The sequence below is a fragment of the Colletotrichum fioriniae genome (assembly GCF_027942845.1).
Source record: "Colletotrichum fioriniae strain IMI 355084 chromosome Unknown scaffold_13, whole genome shotgun sequence".
Lineage (NCBI taxonomy): Eukaryota > Fungi > Ascomycota > Sordariomycetes > Glomerellales > Glomerellaceae > Colletotrichum > Colletotrichum fioriniae.
In genome coordinates this window covers 185,927-206,163 of record NW_027076849.1, presented here as the reverse complement: position 1 = coordinate 206,163, position 20,237 = coordinate 185,927, and the positions used below count along the sequence as shown (strand labels likewise).

Sequence of the window (20,237 nt, the reverse complement as noted above, 5' to 3'; positions counted from 1 at the left end):
GACTCGTGGAGGGGCACATCGTGAAGGGCAGAGAATGGGAATCATGAGACGGACTTCCTTCAACGGTTCTATCCACATCTTTTCTGCCGAGCAACGGGTACCGGTAGTTTGCGAGAGGTTGAGACCCCAAGAAGCAACAAGAGATTCAAGAGATGGACAAGCCATTGGCGGGCTCTTGGACACGGGCACGACGGGGCAGATGGCGCAGTGGCGCGCATTCTAAGCTTTTGGCAGACGCAGCCACCGCTTGGTGTTGAGCTGTCAGAGAGTCAGTTGTTAGTGATGCGACGAACGGTCGATTCTTCCATGCAGTAGTGGTATCTACATTCACATCATTGAGATTGGGCAGAGACGGCCACGCCGATATCTATCAGTGCCTCCAGTCGTGAAGACTGGTTTGTTCCCTTGCAGGGTTGACGACTTGAGGAATCCCGCTAGGCTCTCCCAGTAATGCTGCCAGTCTGCTAGCAGTATAGGTAAAATCACTCTGCCCATCAGCAGCAACAACCTACGGAGTACGGAGTACGGAAAACTTAGGATCGATTCAGCGAGCGAACAGCCTATCTGGGCACGAGCCATCGGCGATGATTGGCGTGAGGGTATGAATCGTGGCTTGAGGGTGCCCCCGCAGATTGCCCGAGTAGATGGCCATCGCGTGAGTCTTCTATCTCTTGGCTCTCTGTGACTTGACGAGAGCTGGTCGAGATGGTGGTGTTGGTCGTGCTGGTCCCTGTTCTGGCACGCCTGGGTCTGGTCGTTTTATTCCGTGTGCCTTATCCGGGTCCGGGACACCCACGCTGTGGGACGGAAACAGCTGAATTCTGCATATTCGCACGCGCCGCCTGTGTCTCTCTCTCTCGCACTCTGCCTTGCGCAGTGCTAAATTTTAGGGTAGAGAGAGGCGTACCGGGTGGTCGGGCGGAGAGCCTATAGTACCTATCACGCAGTCGGAAGACTTGTAACCTGATTATGATGAAAGGTCTGTTGATCTCCCGCTGTTGGCGATAAATCGGGAGAAAGAGGAACGATGAGGGTAAACTGAGTTTGCCCCAGAGATAAGCATCATCGCGTAGTCCGTACCGCCAATATTACGGTGAAAATTTTGACAGTCTGGGTCAAATCTCTCGAGTACAGTAAACCTCAAGCTACTGGAGGGAACCACCTGGAGGCTTTGCTCAGTCTGCGGGCGTTATTCTAGAATTGTTTCTTGCAACCAAAGAGGCAGAAACTGGAATTTGGCGCGTCGTACATCCACCTGCTGCGTACGGCCGTCGAAGGAATCCCGCGCATTCAGCCATTGTCTTGGTGTTTTCTTGGTACCACCGATCGTTGCCCATCTTGAGCCAGGGTCCGTCTCGCTTGGTCAGGCACCTCGGGGCTCATCCTCCTTTGCTTGTCACGTCTAAGCTTTCCCCAACTCTTCCTATTAGCGAGTAAGACTGGCGTGAACCGGCTTCGCGAAGGACTGGGCAGCTGGGCAGTTTCTAGGCACAGCTGACTTGAATTCACGACTCATGCTCGGCGGTTGACGATACTCCGCGTTAAGGATTGACTTTGGCTGCCAAGTGTATCCGTATCTCTTCTCTCCTGTTCTCTTCATCTCAACTTACTGCGTAGCCCCCGGTGAAGCTCTGGCTTTCCCATTACCTCCGCACATCCAAGTCACACTTCTCCAAACTTGCCCGCCGCCACCCATCCATCTTGCTGCACTGATGATGCTCGCCAAGGCTGAACGGCGTTGGACACGCAACTTTCAAGTGCCCAATCACAGCCAACAGATATTACAAACCACAACTGAGTAAACTGCCTGTGCTGCCCTCGTTTGTATGTACACTACATACTTTCTTTCCGCAAGACAAGTGAACCCTTGCCACGCACCCCCCTCCATCCAGAGAATCAGCCTATCCTTGTCCTACTGTCGTTTCCTGGCCCATTCATACCCCGGTAGACAGGCTTTTTCTCCACCACAATCCCCCTCCCCTCACTCATCCTCCAGTCCTGCCCTCCTTCAACCAGTGCGGTGCTGCTAGGCCCTGTCTGAGAGACTGGACTGGGTTCAGCAGAGAGAATGGAGAAGCTACCTGTAAGACACGGCCTTTACTCTCCATTCTCTCTCTCTCTCTCTCTCTCTCCACAATCACTTGGCCTGGCCTGCGAAGAACCGCGAACGTGGTGCGGGTACCTTAGTCCCCGTAGTCTCCATTGTGGGCACGCATGTACACGCAACGCAAAAGAGATACCGAAAGATAGTGCGACCAACATCCAAAGGTAATACCAACAGTCAAAACAATGTAGAACTCCATAACCACCATCCGTCTCCAACTACCACTCGGCGACGCCTACAGGGATCCTTTACGGGTGTATCTTAGCGCACGACGCCAGTGCCCCAGTCTTGCAGGATCCATCAAGACCCCCAAGCAAGCTAGGCCAGGTCCAGCCCACGAACCTGCGAGCGACATGGGATGTATGTGTGAGCGACAGCTCTGATCTGCTTGTCTTGCCTCGCCCGCTGGTATGGCGCCGCCGGGTGTCAGTCGAAACGGGATGCGAGCTGCTTCCTACGGACGGATACCCTTCCCTCACATGCGGCAGCCTCTCTATCGCGCCTCCGTCCCTGGTCCCGCGAGCCGGCGCTGAAATCTTAATTAAAGAACCTCGAACCCCCCTCCCTACATCGTCGTGCTCCTCTCCCTCTTCCTTCTTTCCCATCCCTCTCGCTCCTAGAGCTCTCACTTGTCAATTCCCCTCCTTCTGTCTTCGCCCAAATCCAGAAGTAGAGCCTCCTCCCATCTTGTGTACGATCCACTCAGGCGTCACACAACAACAATGAGCGACGGCCTTGTCAAGAGGGCGTCTTCTTCGGAGGGCGCCCACGGCGGCCACGACATCGAGAAGACGGGCTACCAAACACAGACCTACGACGACAACCTCAAGGAGAATGTCCACATCCGCGGTCTCGAGACCAGCGAGGACACGAAGCTGCACCGTGGTCTCAAGGCCCGCCACATCACCATGATTGCCATCGGTGGTGCCATCGGTACCGGTCTCATTGTCGGAACCGGCAAGGCTCTCGCCCAGGCCGGCCCCGGCTCCGTCTTCATCTCGTACACTCTCGTCGGTTTCATCGTCTTCCTCGTCATGGCTGGTCTTGGTGAGATGGCTGCTTGGCTGCCCATCTCTTCTGGCTTCACTGGTTACGCCTCGAGATTCTGCGACCCCTCGCTCGGTTTTGCCCTCGGCTGGACGTAAGTCGCAATAACCCCTCCCTCTCACCTCACTTTTCTCTCTCCGCACCATGTGCTGACTATGAATTTGCCTTCCAGTTATTGGTTCAAGTACATCATCGTCACGCCCAACCAGCTTACAGCGGCTGCTTTGGTTATCCAGTTCTGGGTAGATCGCGAAAAAGTCAACCCCGGTGTCTTCATCGCCATCTTCCTCGTCGCCATTGTCTGCATCAACTACTTCGGTATCAGATTCTTCGGTGAATTCGAGTTCTGGCTCTCCAGTTTCAAGGTCGTCACCATTGTCGGAATCATCATCTTCTCTCTCGTCCTGGCTCTGGGCGGTGGCCCCGACCACGACCGCAAGGGATTCCGCTACTGGAAGAACCCTGGGTATGTCTCACTTACACCCTCCAGACCAACTCATCTCCAAGACTAACAACCTCAAAGTGCCTTCAAGGAGTACATCGACACTGGTGATGCCGGCCGCTTCTACGGTTTCTGGTCCTGCATGGTCAACGCCACCTTCGCCTACCTCGGTACTGAGCTTGTCGGTGTCACCGTCGCTGAGGCTCAGAACCCTCGCAAGACGATCCCCCGCGCGATCAAGCTCACCTTCTACCGTATCCTCTTCTTCTACTGCTTCAGTGTCCTCCTCATCGGCATGCTCGTCCCCTACAACTCCCCGGATCTCGCCTTCGCCAACAAGTCCCAGACCGGTGCCTCCGCCTCCCCCTTCGTCGTGGCTGCCACGCTCGCTGGTGTCAAGGTCATCCCCCACATCATCAACGCTTGTATCTGCATCTTCGTCTTCTCTGCGTCCAACTCAGACCTCTACATCGCCTCCCGTACCCTCTACGGTCTTGCCTCTGACGGCTCTGCCCCTGCCATCTTCAAGCGCACTGACAAGCGTGGTGTCCCCATCTACGCCCTCGGGTTCTCCGCCATGTTCGCCCTTCTGGCTTTCATGAACGTCTCCAACGACTCCAAGGCTGTCTTTGGTTACTTCGTCAACCTCACCACCATCTTCGGTCTCTTGACCTGGATCTCCATCCTCGTTACCCACATCTGGTGGTGCAAGGCCCGCAAGGCCCAGAACATTCCCGACGAGATCCTTCCCTACGTCGCCCCCGTCGGCATCTGGGGCTCGTACGGCGCTCTGTTCCTCTGCATCATCATCGCCCTCACCAAGAACTACGACGTCTTCACTGGCGGCGACTTTGGCAAGGAGAAGTACAAGACCTTCATCACCGGCTACCTCGGCATTCCCCTCTACCTCATCCTGATCTTCGGCCACAAGCTCTACTACAAGACCCGTGGCGTCAAGCCCCACGAGGCCGACTTCTACACCGGAAAGGACATCATCGACCGCGAGGAGGAGGAGTTCCTCGCGCGCAAGGCTGCCCAGAAGGAGGCCAACGGTGGCAAGGGCGGCAAGGGCGGTTGGTTCTACAAGACCTTCCTTTCCTGGCTCTTCTAAACGCGTTGAGCGTGGTGAGAGGAAATGGAAGTCTGTGCATTTTTCATGAGTATCATGTCCTGCGAATATACCATGGCGTTTTGGCCCGCCCACTAGCTACATAGATATCACAATCTAGACCAAAAAGATATTGTCTATTCTGCGCAAGATTATACTTGACCTCTTTTCATGTTTTCTTTCATCAAGTGATGTTGCTGTAGTGATGTTCTCTCGGAAAGCAACGGCTTAAGAATAAACGGTCCCATCGCGTTTGGTGGGGTGTAAATCCACCCACGATGACTCACATTACATTTGTCCAAGGCTCGATGAGTTCCAACCTCGCCTGCTCGGAACATCTGGGTTCAAACAGATTACCCCAAGCACAATAGCTCAGGGGTAGAGCGCTGGGCTCATAACCCAGAGGTCCCTGGATCGAAACCAGGTTGTGCTATGATTTTTGATATTTCTCTCCCTTGAACGATACTTCTTGTTGCCAGACCTGACTAAATGTCTGCGAGGCTCATGAGACGTGATGATAGCATCAGCGCATAAGGCTCGTTGAGAAGGTTGCTTCGTTTTTCAATACGAGTTGAGAGAGGAACTGGCCTCTTGCTTCGCAAGGTACTGGCAAACTTGCCGGCGTGCCGGAACATAAGACGCGCATTCTGGTGTAGACGGACGGCCGCACGAGTCTTGAGAGCCGCGCTCTAATGTTGTCGCACGCTGTGCCGTTAAATGTTCTCTAGCATGAGTTTCAGGTGACTTGTAAATACCTTAAATAGTCACTACAGCTGGATCTCACGGGTCGTCTCCAGTGCTTCGCTTGCCGAGCTGTACGAGAACTGTCTCTCCAGTGATATGAGTGAGAAACTCATGATGAGTTTCACCATAGATGCGCTGCTCAAAGCCATCAAAGTTCTGACTTCAACCGAGCGAAGATCAAACTGGGCCATTGGCGACGGCTTGAAGTCTCATGTCCGCAGACATAGAAAGGATTATCTGAAGTGCGATTTCCGAGATGATTGACATGATAATTCGATCACAACAGATATTTCCATGCTAGCAGTTGTCAACCATGATACGTATTCATGATATCTTTGATGTAGGTTTCAGGCATCATGTTAGAGGGAATCGTCCCGAAGATGCCTCTGAGGTTACTGACCAGCGACGAGTGAATCGCACACGGGTGACAAACACGTCGCAGTCGTCCGCCTAGGTATGCTTCAACGAGGTTGACGAGCTAGGATGCGGCTTTGTCTCTGGCGGTCGAGGAGGACAGCACGTTAGGGGAAGCAAGAATACATCTGCCAAGTACCTTACTTAGATGAAGTCATTATAGTATGCTAGGATAATTCTGGATAGTACGCATGCGGCAATGCTGATACATTGGCCTCAAGCGCTCGTGTGCGATCATTGCCATGAGTGCCTGTCACACACGCTGTATTCGTGTTGGAACATACCTACTTAGTCTAAAAAGCCAACCAACAACACAACAAACCACCTTATTCGTAGAGCCCAGTATCAATGTCTTAGGTTCAGAGCCTGATATAGGATTTTCGTTCAAATCAGATGTGGATAATATGGGTTTTGGTTCTATTCATCATCTTCATCGTCGTAACTCATGCCATTATAGCTTCATGTCCAAAATGCACGTAAATTCCCACGGAAATGACTGGTCCTGTTCTTCCTCGTGTATTCCATGCAAAATCATCACCAGCGCACCTCCATTCCATCAAAATACTCATCGCAATTTCGTCGCTTTCCGCGGCTTGAATGCCGGCTCAACCGGTGGTTCCTGCTTGGCAACAATATTATCCACGCGATCCCATATACTCTTCGGACTCCAATCGCTATCGAACATCTGGGAAATCCAGTAAAAGGGATTTCCAGGGGACGTGTGATTGTTACAACGGCCTGCCAAAGAGTTAGTCGAGCTGATACGTAAGTAGAGACCCCATTTTCACTTACCATCATCCGTGACCTTCTTCATGTCCTTCCATATCTGCCTGCAAAACCCCTCATGTCTGTCTTCCAAGCCAGTCCAAAACCATCGGGCAACATGGTCTCCGAGGAAATCGTCGGCAGCGCAGTATGATTCGGGGGCGCGTCGATAGTACTGCCAATGAAGCAGAAGGATGTTTGCGCTCTTCTTCGCAACTTCGAGATATTGCCGGTAGGACTTTTGTTTATCTTCTTTCTGCAGTCTTCATCAGCAAAGAGCCTTCACGCTGTAGGGACAATGGCGCAATACCTCTTTTGCAGCGCAGAGGAAGGGGCTTTGCCGGTAGTGTTCCGTCGTTGCAGCAAGCTCGTGGAGCATGATGAATGTCACAAGATAGACTGTGAAGAAAGACGTTCGAATCTTCTTGCAGCAGAGTTTCTCAAGGTCTTCGAGAATATGCTCGTGGTGCTTGATCAGTCGTACATGAGCCATAGAACGAATTTGCGAGGTAGCCATTGGCGGGGCGGGAATTCTATCGATCAAAGGGTGAAATTCGTCTCTGGCTGGTGTCATGCCTAGGCAATTTTGACTCTTCGGATCTTTGTTATAGATCCATGATGGGCGTGTCATGATTCCTGGCGAAGAACTCTTGTTAGAACATGAAATGCCGCATTTTGACAACAACTCAATTGATGCAGAAACCCGGATTAAGAAGAGTAAAGGCACTTACGCTGGGCGAAACAGAACTTGAACAAGTTCAGCAATAGACGCCGGTCGATGGGATGTTGATCACAATCGTTGTAGTACTCCAATGCCGCTTTGTAGTGTTTCGAAATCAGCTGGTCGGTATCTCCTCGATAGGCTTGCTCCTCCCAGCCCTTCACCGCGTTGGCCTCGATGTAAGCTTCCAGCTGCTCCCTCGACGCGCTCACGCTGGCAAGAGCGTACGGTTCGAGTTTCGTCTCTTCGACCTCGCCCTTCGCTTCGTTCATCCAGAAATAGTTGATTTGGTCCGCCGGCATGCAGTCTTTGTCGAACTTGCGAACTCGGATATTCATCGGTACAGAACACAGCCCCCGCGTTACGAGTTGGATGTCATGCTCAACTTCTTCGACCCAGTTCTCGATATCGATTATCTTAGCGGGAAGACCCAGCTTCGTTTCGATTCCAGCGTAGTTGGCATTGTAAAGGACGACGTCGGCAAGTTTTGTTCGTATGCACGGCTGGCGGTGAATGACTTTTGAAGAACTCAAGTCGACTTTCGCACAAGTCAGGCAGGGTCCATCGCGATTTTCCGTGTCAACTTCGCACTAACACCGCATGGTCAATATCGAGAGTCCCACCTCCTGAATTCTAATAGTCGATGCCAAGTTGGGAAGACGACTCAGCTAACTCACCTTGAGACGCTGCATACGACATCGTATACACGCGCCAATCTTGCGGGTGTCAGCCACGGCACGCCGATCCTCGTCTGTCAATACGCGTTTCCGTCGACCGGCTGACTTTGGCTCTGGTGCTTGACTGGAGATTTTTGACTCGGTGTCCTTTGGCCGGGGGACAATATCCAACACTCGACCGCCATCATCGATAACTTTTGCCGTCGCGTTCTGCGCTGTCTTCTTGTAAAGAGAAGGTTTCGAGGAAACGTCTGCGAATGACTTGACTTGACGTGCGTTTCCTGATTGTTTTGGTTGCTCAAGCCGACTGGCCTTGTCTGTCGGAGAGCTCAAGCACTGCTTCCTGGCTTGCTTCTGGGACCGCGAATTTTGGTCGTTAATTCGGATATCATCTTGCGGACTAGGTAGGGGAGAATTCTCAGGTTGCCGATGAGGCACGGCGCCACGCGAAGTCGGTTCGATCGAAGCTGGATGAGGGGCCTCCGCTGAGGAGGGAAAACCGCGCTGGAGCAAGAGATTCTCTTGAGGCGAAACAACATCCTCTGGGCTAGCAGAGCCGTACGATAAAGTCGTTGATCTTGGCGGAGATGGCATTTGCGATTGCATCGTAGTTGGAACGCGCTCCTCGGGAGCCTCCCAATGATTCATCCGCCCATAGTTGTTGAAATGTTGACCGGGAAGAGAAAGCACTCGGTTGATGGGTTGATTCTCTTGCGGCCGAGTATCATCGTTCTGTTGAGCGAAGCAGTTATAGATCGGAACGACCGGCCATGGGACTCTAGTCGGAAGAGTGCTTGCTTGCTGAACTATCCCACCCGAGGAGCCATGATCGAGGGAGGATGGAGCTGCAGTCCAGGTAATAGGTTGTGGCGCGTCGACATTGTAAAGCCCGCTGACGACTTGGTAGAAACCTTGCGGACTGTTTTGATTTTCAAGAGGGCCATACGTCCAGTGGCCCTGAATTGCCGAGTCTCTGTGTTGGCCTTCATAGGGTGCCGAGTAAACAGAGTATCCAACATCGTCCAAAGTCTTGGTGTTCTGAATACTGATTAGTCATTTCTCTTCTCCCTACTCGGTTGACTCAGACCGTCTTTTCACGGTTCGAGGGAAAGGTAGCATGGGCAGAATTACTGCGAGAGTTATTGAGCCGGGTAATGAATGGCTTACAAAGACTGATGGGTCACAGTGCTCGGACCATTGAGTTCCTGAATCCTCCATCTTCTGCTATCAAGTCGAGTGTGACCGCAGTTATCGCAAAGAGCAAGTGATTCTCTTGGGTGTGGCATGAACCGGCGATGCACAGGCAAACCGAGTTCTCAATCGAATGACCGGGAGAATTCGACGACAAGGGTAAGGCGCACTTGGCTTGTGTTCCCACCCGTCAAGCAACTGTCAGATCTCGTGATTTGATGCTGCTCGGGATAATGTTGAAAAAGGATTGGCTTGGGAAAATATACTGGTCGGACAAGTGGGCGTCTCCAAAGGTAAGATACCGATGAGAACTATCGCCCTTAAGCGCCCGAAGTCTATATTTCTTTGAACAATACGTGTATGGCGAGATAACGCGGCTTCCCATTCCGCTTTAATGACATTGTGCTATCTTGGCGACTCCCCGCTTCAAGGATCTACACCATCGTCTTTTAAGACCAACCATGATATTTCACCACTTCTCTGTCTTTCCCAGCATCTGGGGATATATTTCTTCTTCCAGTCTGCGGATTGTGGGCATGCAACGACATCCCTGTTTGTAGTCATATATCATCCAGCGGTTGACCCAACATGTTCACCTGTCTAGGCTGTGTCTGACGGGGACGGCGCGAAAGCATTGCCGGCGGCGCTCCCTACTGCCGTATCTTTGGACTTTAGGCCCACCACAGGCGTAGCCTTCGAATTAAGTGACGTGCCAAAGGACGTGGACAAATCCAAAGCTGACCCGGATTTACCGGAAATCTGTACCCTATCAAGGCCATCTTTGAGCTCGTGCGTACGTTAATCTTGCGACTGGGGTTAGTGCGTGGGCGTTGAGCCTGTGGAGGATTCGAGATCCTGCGGCAAATGGGCTGCATGAAGGCGATAATAGGGTGCAGACACATCATCCGGCCGTTGATTCCACATCAGGGAGCAAACACTCTGAACCCCGGAGTTGAACCAATTCGGTGCTCTACGGGGAAACACAGACGTTTACAATCCCTGGAATAGCTGAGACATCTTTTACTGCAGACTTTTACCACGTTCTTGGTCATGTGAGTCTGCAACTTACTACAAAAAGTGACCTGGCTGACTTGGATCTCAATCCTCGCCGAGGGTGGATGAAGTCCAAGGAGCATGGGGCCGCCGCCCGCCCGTCCTCGATCGCCGTCAAGGGATACTTTGCGTTTATGGAGAAATTTTTTCTTACGCACTGTGTGACTTGTTCTCCATCTGGTCTAGGCCGTCTGGAGAAGGTCTGTCTTGGTCTGTTGCCTTTCCCCGGTCCGATGGACCTGTCGGCTCGTGGACGAAGGCTGAAGGATCTGGAAGCAATGTGGAGGCGCAAATGTAATGCCAAGTCGCTATAACGAAATAGGAAAATGCTTTTGAGCGCTAGCAGGTTCTAGATTTGAGACCATGGACTGCGGGAACAGGTGGATATTGTAAGGGTGTGTCTGTCGGGCTGAGACTGCGAGGGCTAATCCGTTAATATGGGTAGAGACAGAGCCCTCCTCAGATCCAAGATAACTAATGAGACTTGGCTAGATTTCCTTAGTGAGATCTGTATCAAAACCCTCTTCGTCCCAATAACCATCACCCGGTGGACATAAATCACACAATGCCTCAAAGGTAGCGTTCGATGATACCGATTTCACAGGGGGCATATCCAGGAACGTGGCCTCGGAGAAATATTCGGCGATCATGATTGATAGAATCCTAAAAGATCAAAATCCGTAAGGCACTGTCTTGATTCCATCGTCATTACCCCGTCATAGTATCCCATCTACTTACTGTATGGCCTTGGCGCCAATTTTGGTCTCATGTCACGAATGCAAATAAATGGGGAGTCAAAGGGGAGGGGCGGGGGTAGCTCCCCATTCCAAAGCTTCAACCTACGTCCGTTGAGGGTTGGCGACTTTCTTCACGAAGTTAATCATTCGTCTACCAGTAGATGCTCGAACGGGAATGGTCTTTATCTCCATCGAGAGTCTTTCGCTCCACAAAAGTCGCTGACGGCCTGACGGCCTGCACGGTTCAGGGAAGACGACTCAAGCGGGCCGAGCCTGGGATCATTCGAACTTTTAGAGGGGCCTCTTGGGCCGCATTAGAAGCTGAGTTGAACCCCTTTGAGTTTGAGAACGTTAAGAGACCGGGGGCTGGACTAACACCTATAGTAGTGTTATATAGGAGGCACGAGGACTTGTGTGAGGTTCTTGAACAAGCACACCGAGGCGTGATCCGTTCTCTTCTCAACATATCTACGGCCGAGGCAGTATGAGCGATGATGTTCTCAAAATGAGGCATGCTACTCCGTACTGTGGCCACCAATGATTGCTGGGTCTGAAGTGGCTATATGGAGTATATGGAGTATATGGAGCATGGAGGAACGCCCGCCCCCCCGTATTTCGTTTTGAGGGTTTGCGGCGGACCCCCCGATTCCTGGGCTGTGTCTGCTTCAGTCGAGGCACTGAAGCTGGTGCTCTCGTCAAAGCAGCATATACCCCCAGTCTACTAAGCTCGTTGGCTTCATCTGGATCTTAACGCGAAAAGAAAAATTGCTAGAAAATTCCCAAGAATCGGACTGCAGACTCCTCACGAGCGTTCTTGACCTACCTGACTTTGCCTCGCTCAAGATCTGATCTGCGACGAGTCATCCAGCCACAACATGCAAACTTATATGTGTTCAGCATGGATGCCACAAGGTATGAGGTGAATAGCTTACTTCAAACGAAACGTTCTTCCCTTGAATTTGATCTGATGGCGCTCTTCGGCCCCTACCCGACACCCTGTCACGCCTTTGTCTTGAGGCTTCAAGACGCTGAATCTTAGACAGCGACTACAGATACATAGCACGAGAAAGAGACAACAATGCATGTGTGAGACCACATAATAGCCTATAATACTCCAGCTCGCAACTTCGCCTGTTACTCATTACTATGGTCTATTGAGACTCCAAAGTCTCAACCCACGAGCCTATTCTCACCCATACAGCATCACCCCAAGGGGCGCTAATACTTGCTGTGTAAGCCCTACGGGTGCGGAAGCCCGGACACCGTAAGTACATGTGTGCAATACTGTCTAGGACCCTTCACCCACTAGAGCTCATAGTATGACAGGTTTCGCCGAAGGTTCCGAACGATACGAACTGAGGATCAAGGGGCGCCGGGGTCGCACAGCAGTAGACTGTCTCAAGAGCCGGCAGCTGAAGAAAGACTTCTACTAGCTTTGTGGCTTGCGGTGAAACATAAAGCGGTCAGAATGATCTTGATCATCACATGTATTTGGTGCCTATCCGTAGACACCAGGAGGCCGGGACGGTAGGCCGGCAGCCTGGATACTGATGGACTGAATTTTATCGCAAGAGCGCATGGACTCGGGGAAGTGGAATTCATGAGTACCCGAGTACTGACATACTTGAACATCCTAACTGGCTCACCGCATTGATTTTGGAACATCCTGTGACTGATTAGCCTACAAGCTATGTGTGATGGAGGCCTGGAAGCGACCCTGAGATTTGGCGAAACTCATGTCTTCTGCCCGAATTGACCATCAGTCAGAGCTTTTTCAGAAGGCCAGAGCAAGTTCTATGTTTTACATTGTGGTGTCTGCCCAGGAGGAAACCAAGTGACGGACGGGGCTAAGCTTCTGCGAGGTAATCTTAATGCTGTTCGCCCCGTCGAGGATCGACCTGGCACAGCATCTGACCCATACCCCTGATGACCCTGAAAACCAAAAGAAGGAAGAAACCAGAGGCAGTGGAAGTCCACGATGTGGAAGCTGAAGTTGATGCAGATGAGCTTTGTTCCACGTTTGGTGAGAAGCCGGCATGCAAAGAGGGGGAAGTTACACAATGTGAGAGTACAAGTAAGGAAGCCGGATTGCTCCGAACAAGACAATACGCGCCCGGCGCAAGGTCTGCTTGTTCAAGAGGCTTATTTTCTCATGGGAACGAAGCTAATGCACGTGAATCCTAGAGGGGTTCGGGCCAATTGTGTCATAAATCAGAACTCAACTTCCTTCCGCAGTGCCGTCGCAGATGCTATCATGCTGACGGTAATTTGTTCCCTAGTGCACTGAATACACCCAGTCACCGCTGTCTGAAGTTCTAAACGAGCCCCTCTCCCAGCTACCTCTTCACAATTTCCCTTCCTAGGACTAAGTAGTATGCATGACGCGCTACACTGATCTGGAGAGGAATGGATGCGAGGGCGATCTTGGCATCGACTCATCGTAAGGTACGGGGTCAAGTCTCAATCCATTGATATCACGGAGACTTACTAAGGCCTTTGCATGCAGATGCTGGCTGAGACGCTGTTTGGAATGATGAGGCCTTATCAAGTAAGGGAGCCAACAACTGACTGGAAAATAAGGAGAAACATCCAGTTCCTGTCGGCTTGGGTGGTGGAGATATGCTTTTGTGATAACGCCCTGTCGTCACCGCGCCACTGGCATTTAGCTGAAGGGGCTGAGACAGACAGCACAGCACTCATTGCAGACTCAGTGCTGTCTACCCATGAGCGTGGAAGAATAGACCAATCCTTGAGGCTATTGAGGGGGAGCTTTGTAGTTTGTTGGCTTGTTTAGCGGTAGGGTGTACAGATCCAAGAACATTAACGCGTCTCAAAGATTTTATGGCGGCCCAAGGATTTGGAGTGCGCCATAGACCTATACCAGCGGTGCCAGCCGTGTTTTCCTCTTTCCCCCTCTCGGACCTTTGGTTTCTTTTTCTGCCTAAGACTGGATGTCGAATAGACACTGTAGGAGAAAACACTGTGTAGGATCTCACGTCCGGATAAGGGATGGGTCTGTTTCCTCCTTTCCCAGCCTGCCAACATCAGTGTCACACATGTCCACTGTCAAGGTGATGGGATGGCACTAAGACGAGAGGCGAAGTGAGGGCCGGGGCGAGGCACGAAGGCCCGGGGCGGCCCTGGTGGCACATTGAATTGCTTATTTCACCACCAGCCGCGAATCCTCCACGTTGAGTCTAGAGCCTACCGCCAAAAAAGCATACGCCAAACACGGCTGGGCCGGATGGCTTGCTTCTTGCTGCATTCATCACCCTTATTCGAAAGCCTTCTTATCCGGACTTGGATCCTTACATGTACTTGCAGCCCTATCAGATATGTGCCTTTGGCGGTGCCCTTGATGCAGGATGGGAACAGCTATGCTAGGATCATTGATCTCTCTTCTTCTGCTGCGATGTTTCCCCCAGCCTGAATCAGAGGTGCCAAGCCTGCATCATTCAAGTTGATATCCGCACTCTCTGTGCCTTTGCATTATCGTAACCGGTGCCAACGTCTATCTTACGAGGAGACGCAAAACCAGGCCCTCTCTGTCCTGGAAAGTATCCAGAGAACTTATTTCCAGGTATCTTATTGTCATCGACGACAAGTTGACTGCAGCAACGTTGCTCTCGTAAACTGGGACTGCGAGGCCCATTCTGTGCTTTCAACTCCCGAAGCCAGGCCCCGTAACTGTGGCCATCTCGGCCGAAATCAATGACCTCGAAATTATGCTTGATTGAACAGACCAAATCTCAACGGAGGTAAGTCCAGCTCCCCGACTCTCAATGCCAACCTAGTTTGGAATTATTACGCGAACGAGACAATAAACGACATGAGCGCTGAGCAACGGCCGTAACTGTACTGCCGTGCAGCCTGAGGCAGCAGCTCAACATGTCTACACATTTCAGTCTGATCGGGAGTTTTGCGCGCATATACTGCCGGAGATCCGTCTAGAGCCAATAGACACACGTATGGCGCATCACACTCGTCGGTATCCTTCTTGGCAAAGACGGTGTTTCTGGATTGCATGCTCCCAAGTTGTCACGGACCGTGACGCGGGGCATGGGTGGGCAGAAAAAGCAAGAGCTTCCTGACGTTCCTCTGACCTTAATCCTTCTTGTACCACGGCATGAATAGAAATGAAATCGTGGATAGCGATCAATCCGTCCGGAACGTTCCCCGGAAGCGCGCCTCTTTCATGCCTGAGTATCAAGGGAAAGCCTTACTCGCAGCTCCTTCTGCGATGTATGGAGGTACCGTGCAGCTTTCTACCCAAGATGCCGAGAGCTGCAAGTGTTCGGATGCGTGTCACTCTGGGTCGATGGACTTGACTGCACTATCTATGGCCTTCACGCGTGGAATACGTACGCTCGCTCCACACAAAAGTCTAGGGTTGAAAATCAACCACCTGGCATCGCGAAGAGATGACGAGATCGTCCATTTGAAGTAAAGAGATAAAGATGCAGTGAACAGGTAGATATCCAGCTGGCAATACCCAGGGGTCTGCCGACGACTGGTCCGTCATACCGTCCCATGTTGCGGCAGCGTCCCCGCGGCCCCGCCCCCATGTCATTGTTTCTTTTGCAGCTTGCATGGAGTTCCCCCCCACACCGGTGAGATGGCACATTCAATGGTGTCGCGACACCCATTCAAGGCCAGCAGACCGACTGGTTGACAGGGCAGATAGAATGCAGCACGCCTCGATCTGCCTGCAGCATGGTGGTTCTAGAGGCCTTCTTCGCCTTGATGTATCCCTTGACTCTCTCGCCCATCCTAAATGCACGACTTCTAAACCAATCTAGCGTCTGGATCAGACGTCACTGGGAGGATCTCGTTGGCTGAAGCATAGTGACGATATAGTACTGATTGGGTCTGGAATTTCTGAGTAAAGTACTCACTCTGCCATCAGAAGTACGAACATCTTGTCAACTAGACCGCCTTGATTTCTTGATTCGCCCGAATATTCATGAACCAGGTGCGTCACCAAGGTATTGAATAGTCTCGAGCAATCAGGCGTCGAGAGACAGAGACCTCAAAGCTGGCGGTGAAAAGTTCACGCTCGCAAAGCTGACTTGCGGTTTCTCATACGTTCCTAGGCATTCCAGTCACCTGGGTACACCCTACATGCAGCTGTTTCTACCGAATCTCACATCAAGGGTGGAGAAGTGTCTTGCTGCCCATTGTTGACCGCGACAACTGAGGCAGGAAGAATGAGAGACTGTCAACCTTGCACCCTGACAGTCCTTGTACATTGAAACGCCAACGATCTAACGAGAACGGATAAGGTACCCCCTGGTCCACACTTGTTGTGTAAGTAGCTTACAGATAGATCATGTCGGTCAAAAGTGAGATCTGAGAGCTGAGACTGCGTTGGGGCACACGGAGCCGTACTTCTACGACTCCTTGGCCGGAGGTTAGCGGAGAAGGGCACGATACACGCGTGCTTGCAGACGAATGCGAAAGAGAGCATTCAACTCGATCCTCAGACCAGTAGTGGCAACACTTTGCGATACCAAGAAACCAAGAGCCAATGAAACAAAAATTCCAAGCATCCAAAAGCAACGAGAGACTATCTTTGTGGCAAATGTTGAATATGCCCCGACGCACATCCTCAAGCGCCCGCCCATGAGCATCACCCGCCCTCTCCGGAGCGCATCGCCCACCTTGGTCTGGCATGTAACGATAAACGGCTAGATTGCGGTCCATCGCAAAAGTGCCGCGGTGGCAATGACTGGAAGGACACTGACTAGTTCACCCAAGCCCGCAAATTCGGGCGGAATCCTGGCGTTGACAAACGCGCCAGCGCCGAGGAGAATGGCAAACAAGTTGTATACGAAGCTCCAGCCAAAGTTGAAGGCGATCCTGTGGGTAGCTTTCTTGCTAATGGCAATGATGGTGAGAATCCCCGTAAGGCTCGGACGCACGAGAACTACGTCCGCGGCGGACTTTGCGACGTCGGTTCCCTCGCTCATGTGCACGCCAATGGTGGCCTGGGCCAGCGCAACTGCGTCGTTAGTTCCATCGCCACAGAAGATAACGACTGGCTCTTTCGGATTCTTCGCTATGACTCGGTGGGGGTCCGACAAAGGTTGAGACAGTAGGTTTTGGATGTACTCTTGCTTGTCTCTAGGGGTGCATCGGGAACGAACATTGAGATGTGGGACGCTCAATCGTGAAGCCACTGTTCGAACGGCACCATCATCATCCCCGGAGAGGACATGAACAGAGATGCCGGAAGCCTGTAGATTGGAAATTGTTTCAAGAGCATCTGTGCGGATAGAGTCTTCGAGGCCAAAGACGGCAACCAAGGAGTTGTCCACAGTGAGGCAGAAGGCTGTATAGCTCTTGGATAAAACTGGTTGAACTCTGGGGTCGGTAGAGAGACCAAGCCAACGCGAGTTGCCAGCTCGAAGAGTGGCTCCGTCGAGTTTCGCCTCCACACCTTTGCCCGTTAGGGCCTTCAGATCCGTAACAGCTGTAGATGTATCAACATGTGCTTTTAGATGAGTGAAAATGGCAACGGAGACTGGATGTCTAGTAGTGCCAACGAGGCCTAAAAGCACCGATCTGATGGTCTCTTGATCTTGTGTAAAGTATGCCTCGTCCACAACTCTTAGATTTCCAGTTGTGAGAGTTCCGGTTTTGTCAAAGACAACGTGCGATGTCTTGTAGGCAAGCTCAATGCTGTCCGCAGATTTGAAGACGACGCCCTTTTCGGCAGCTACACCACTCGCAATCAAAATGACCATGGGTACTGCGAGTCCTATAGCGCATGGGCAAGAGACAATGAGGACGGTGATAGCGTACGTGACTGCCTGGATAAGTGCTTCCGAGCCACTCTGCTTGCGAACCGCAATGCCAACAGCGATCCAAATCGAGAAAGTGATGATGGTGATGGTCACAACTACCGGTACGAAGTATGAAGCGACTCTGTCAGCAATGTCCTGGATCTTTGGCTTAGAAAGCTTAGCCTCGTCGACCATTCCCGCGATATTGCTGATGGTGTTATTGCCGGGAAGCCTAGTCAGGCGAACAGTAAGAGCGCCAGAGCCGTTCATAGTGCCAGCAATGACTGAAGATCCGGTGCACTTTTCGATGCGCTCTGATTCTCCGGTCATCATTGACTCATCAACTTCCGAGGAACCTGAGATAACTGTCCCATCCGTAGGAATTCTAGAATCTGGGACGACCTTGAAGCTGTCTCCATACTGAAGGAGACGGGCGTCTATCTCCTCGTCTTCGCCAACTGAGTTAATGATCAGAGCCGTCGAGATCTGAAGAGATCGTATCGAGATGGATTCGACGGCTTTTTGTCGCGCTAGAGCGCTCACATACCGACCGACCATGATCAGCGTTACAAGAAGGGTGCTCGTTTCGAAAAATTCCCCAGTCGAAAGGGGCTTCTGAGAGACAAGGAGCCCGAATGACACAACGGAGAAGATGTATGCGGTACTTGTGCTTAGCACAATCAATAGGTCCATCTCAATGACTCTTGAGAAGATCAGACTCTTCAAAGCTTTTGGATAGAAGGGCCCAGCAATTGCAACTTGCACAATCGTCGCCAAGGCCAGCGATGCCGAGCCATAGGCTATTTCTCTCTTTTGAAGAGGTGCCCAGGCCATAACTAGAACGGGAATCGTCAGGATAGTTGAAAGCAAAGTGATCCATCCCATGTTGCGAATGTGCTTGTTTCCAGCCTCCAACGAAGGGTCCGCTCGAAGTGGCGCCAGCGTAACAGGCGTTCTCCAGCCCGTTTCGACCAGATCGCGGGCCCCAACGACCTTCGCGTCAAATTCTACTTGAACACTGGCCTTATCTATAACGCGAATATCCGTGACACCATTGGGCCACGGCTGATTGATGAAATCTTGGAGATCGCCAGGACAGATGATGTCGACACTGGCAGCACCTTGCGCGGTGATCTTTTCGCATTTGAACTCAGTTGTTCGTTCGAGATGTTTGATGACTTCATCCACCGAGCCGGCACCAATGTTCAAGTCGAATTCGGCTCTAGCCAATACCAAGCTAGTCTTCAAGTTTTTGACTGCGTTCACTGTGGCCAGAGTTCGCCTGAGCTTGGTTTCGCATCCAGTGCAGGTCATGCCAGAAATGCTCAGTACGACGTGTTCCTTTCCAACCAGACCCCGCTCAAGATCCTCGTTGACATCCTTCGACTCAGGCGGCAGCGGCTGGTTGATAGGTCTTGACGGCGACTTGTCGCAACAGGAGTTGGCACATGATCGAACAATGCTCCGAGACTTAGGTTTCGAGCAGCAACCATCGTTAAGTGCACTTGATTCGTTGCCAAAGGTTGAACTTCGAGTTGTCTTTTTGCCGCAACTCCTTGCCGACGGACGGAAAGCGGATTTGTTCACCACGGAAGCGCAGCAGGAGTCAGCCGAAATGCGATGAAGAGACGAGGACTTCCTTGAAGATCGCTTTCTTTCGATGGAGGAGCGCTCACGGGGAGCACAGCAAGATTCCTGACCGAGAGCCAGAAGTGCACGACAGATACAGCCCAGCGCATCGAGCTTTGACTGATAAATCTCGCGTACGCTTCGAGAGTGACCTCGGCACGCCTTGCCGTCTTGGCCACCGGTGCAATTGTTGTCACCGGAGGCTTGTGTAGGTAATATTAGCAGCTAGAAACAATAAACTCTTTGCACGGCAATTTACCTTGGTACGATTGACGAAGCTTTGAAGCCTTTCGGCTTGCGCATTCGCGCAGAGCGAGGCGATCGATGCAAGTAGAGTCGCAGCAAGGGGACGTCTTGCCCTCACAACAGCTGGGTGTCTTTTCGCCATGAACTTCAGGTGTAGGACCAGAAGAGCAACAGCCCTTTTCCCCATCATCTGAGCAGATCTTAATAGCTTTGTCACCATCAGATTCGGTCACGGAAATTGCCTTGCCCGCGATTGCTCCAATTGATGTGGTCTCAGGGCTGTTGGTTGGTCTTTTGCTCCTCGCTGAGCCACAACATCCGGCCGAGCAGTCCTTGGGTTTCGGAGCACAAAATCCCTGGCTGAACTCGGAAGTGTTGGTTGATTCCAAAATTGACTCCGAGGCGGGGTGATCTTGTTCAAATTGGCATCCAACGCTAGGAAGTTTCTTTGCGGACTCGTTGGCAGGCTCGGCGATGCTGTTAGCTTGAGTGCTGATGGCAGCGAAGTGTTCGTTGTTAGATCCGCAGCAAGCGTTTACACAATCATCAATCTTGACTTTTGGAGTGCAACAGT

The 20,237-nt window shown here is 51.8% G+C and overlaps 3 protein-coding genes and 1 non-coding gene across 4 annotated transcripts; 2 read left to right on the top strand and 2 right to left on the bottom strand.

Annotated features, from left to right (window-relative positions):
* Positions 1 to 2,826: 2,826 nt before the first annotated feature.
* On the top strand, positions 2,827 to 4,704 carry DIP5 (amino acid transporter; the record flags this gene model as incomplete). The annotated part of the gene is made up of 3 exons (XM_053197810.1): positions 2,827 to 3,245; positions 3,324 to 3,617; positions 3,675 to 4,704. 3 exons carry the CDS (start codon positions 2,827 to 2,829, stop codon positions 4,702 to 4,704), a joined length of 1,743 nt encoding a protein of 580 aa, XP_053044741.1.
* Positions 4,705 to 5,062: 358 nt separating this feature from the next.
* On the top strand, positions 5,063 to 5,134 carry N0V96_009802. The gene has a single exon. It is a non-coding gene; the product is annotated as a tRNA-Met (tRNA).
* Positions 5,135 to 7,332: 2,198 nt separating this feature from the next.
* N0V96_009801 (uncharacterized protein) lies at positions 7,333 to 8,616 on the bottom strand (the record flags this gene model as incomplete). Its single annotated transcript, XM_065758753.1, has 2 exons — positions 7,333 to 7,779; positions 8,023 to 8,616. 2 exons carry the CDS (start codon positions 8,614 to 8,616, stop codon positions 7,333 to 7,335), a joined length of 1,041 nt encoding a protein of 346 aa, XP_065612520.1.
* Positions 8,617 to 16,690: 8,074 nt separating this feature from the next.
* Positions 16,691 to 19,102, bottom strand: N0V96_009800 (uncharacterized protein; the record flags this gene model as incomplete). The annotated part of the gene is made up of 1 exon (XM_053197812.2): positions 16,691 to 19,102. The coding sequence occupies one exon, from the start codon at positions 19,100 to 19,102 to the stop codon at positions 16,691 to 16,693; it is 2,412 nt and encodes an 803-aa protein (XP_053044743.2).
* Positions 19,103 to 20,237: the final 1,135 nt, after the last annotated feature.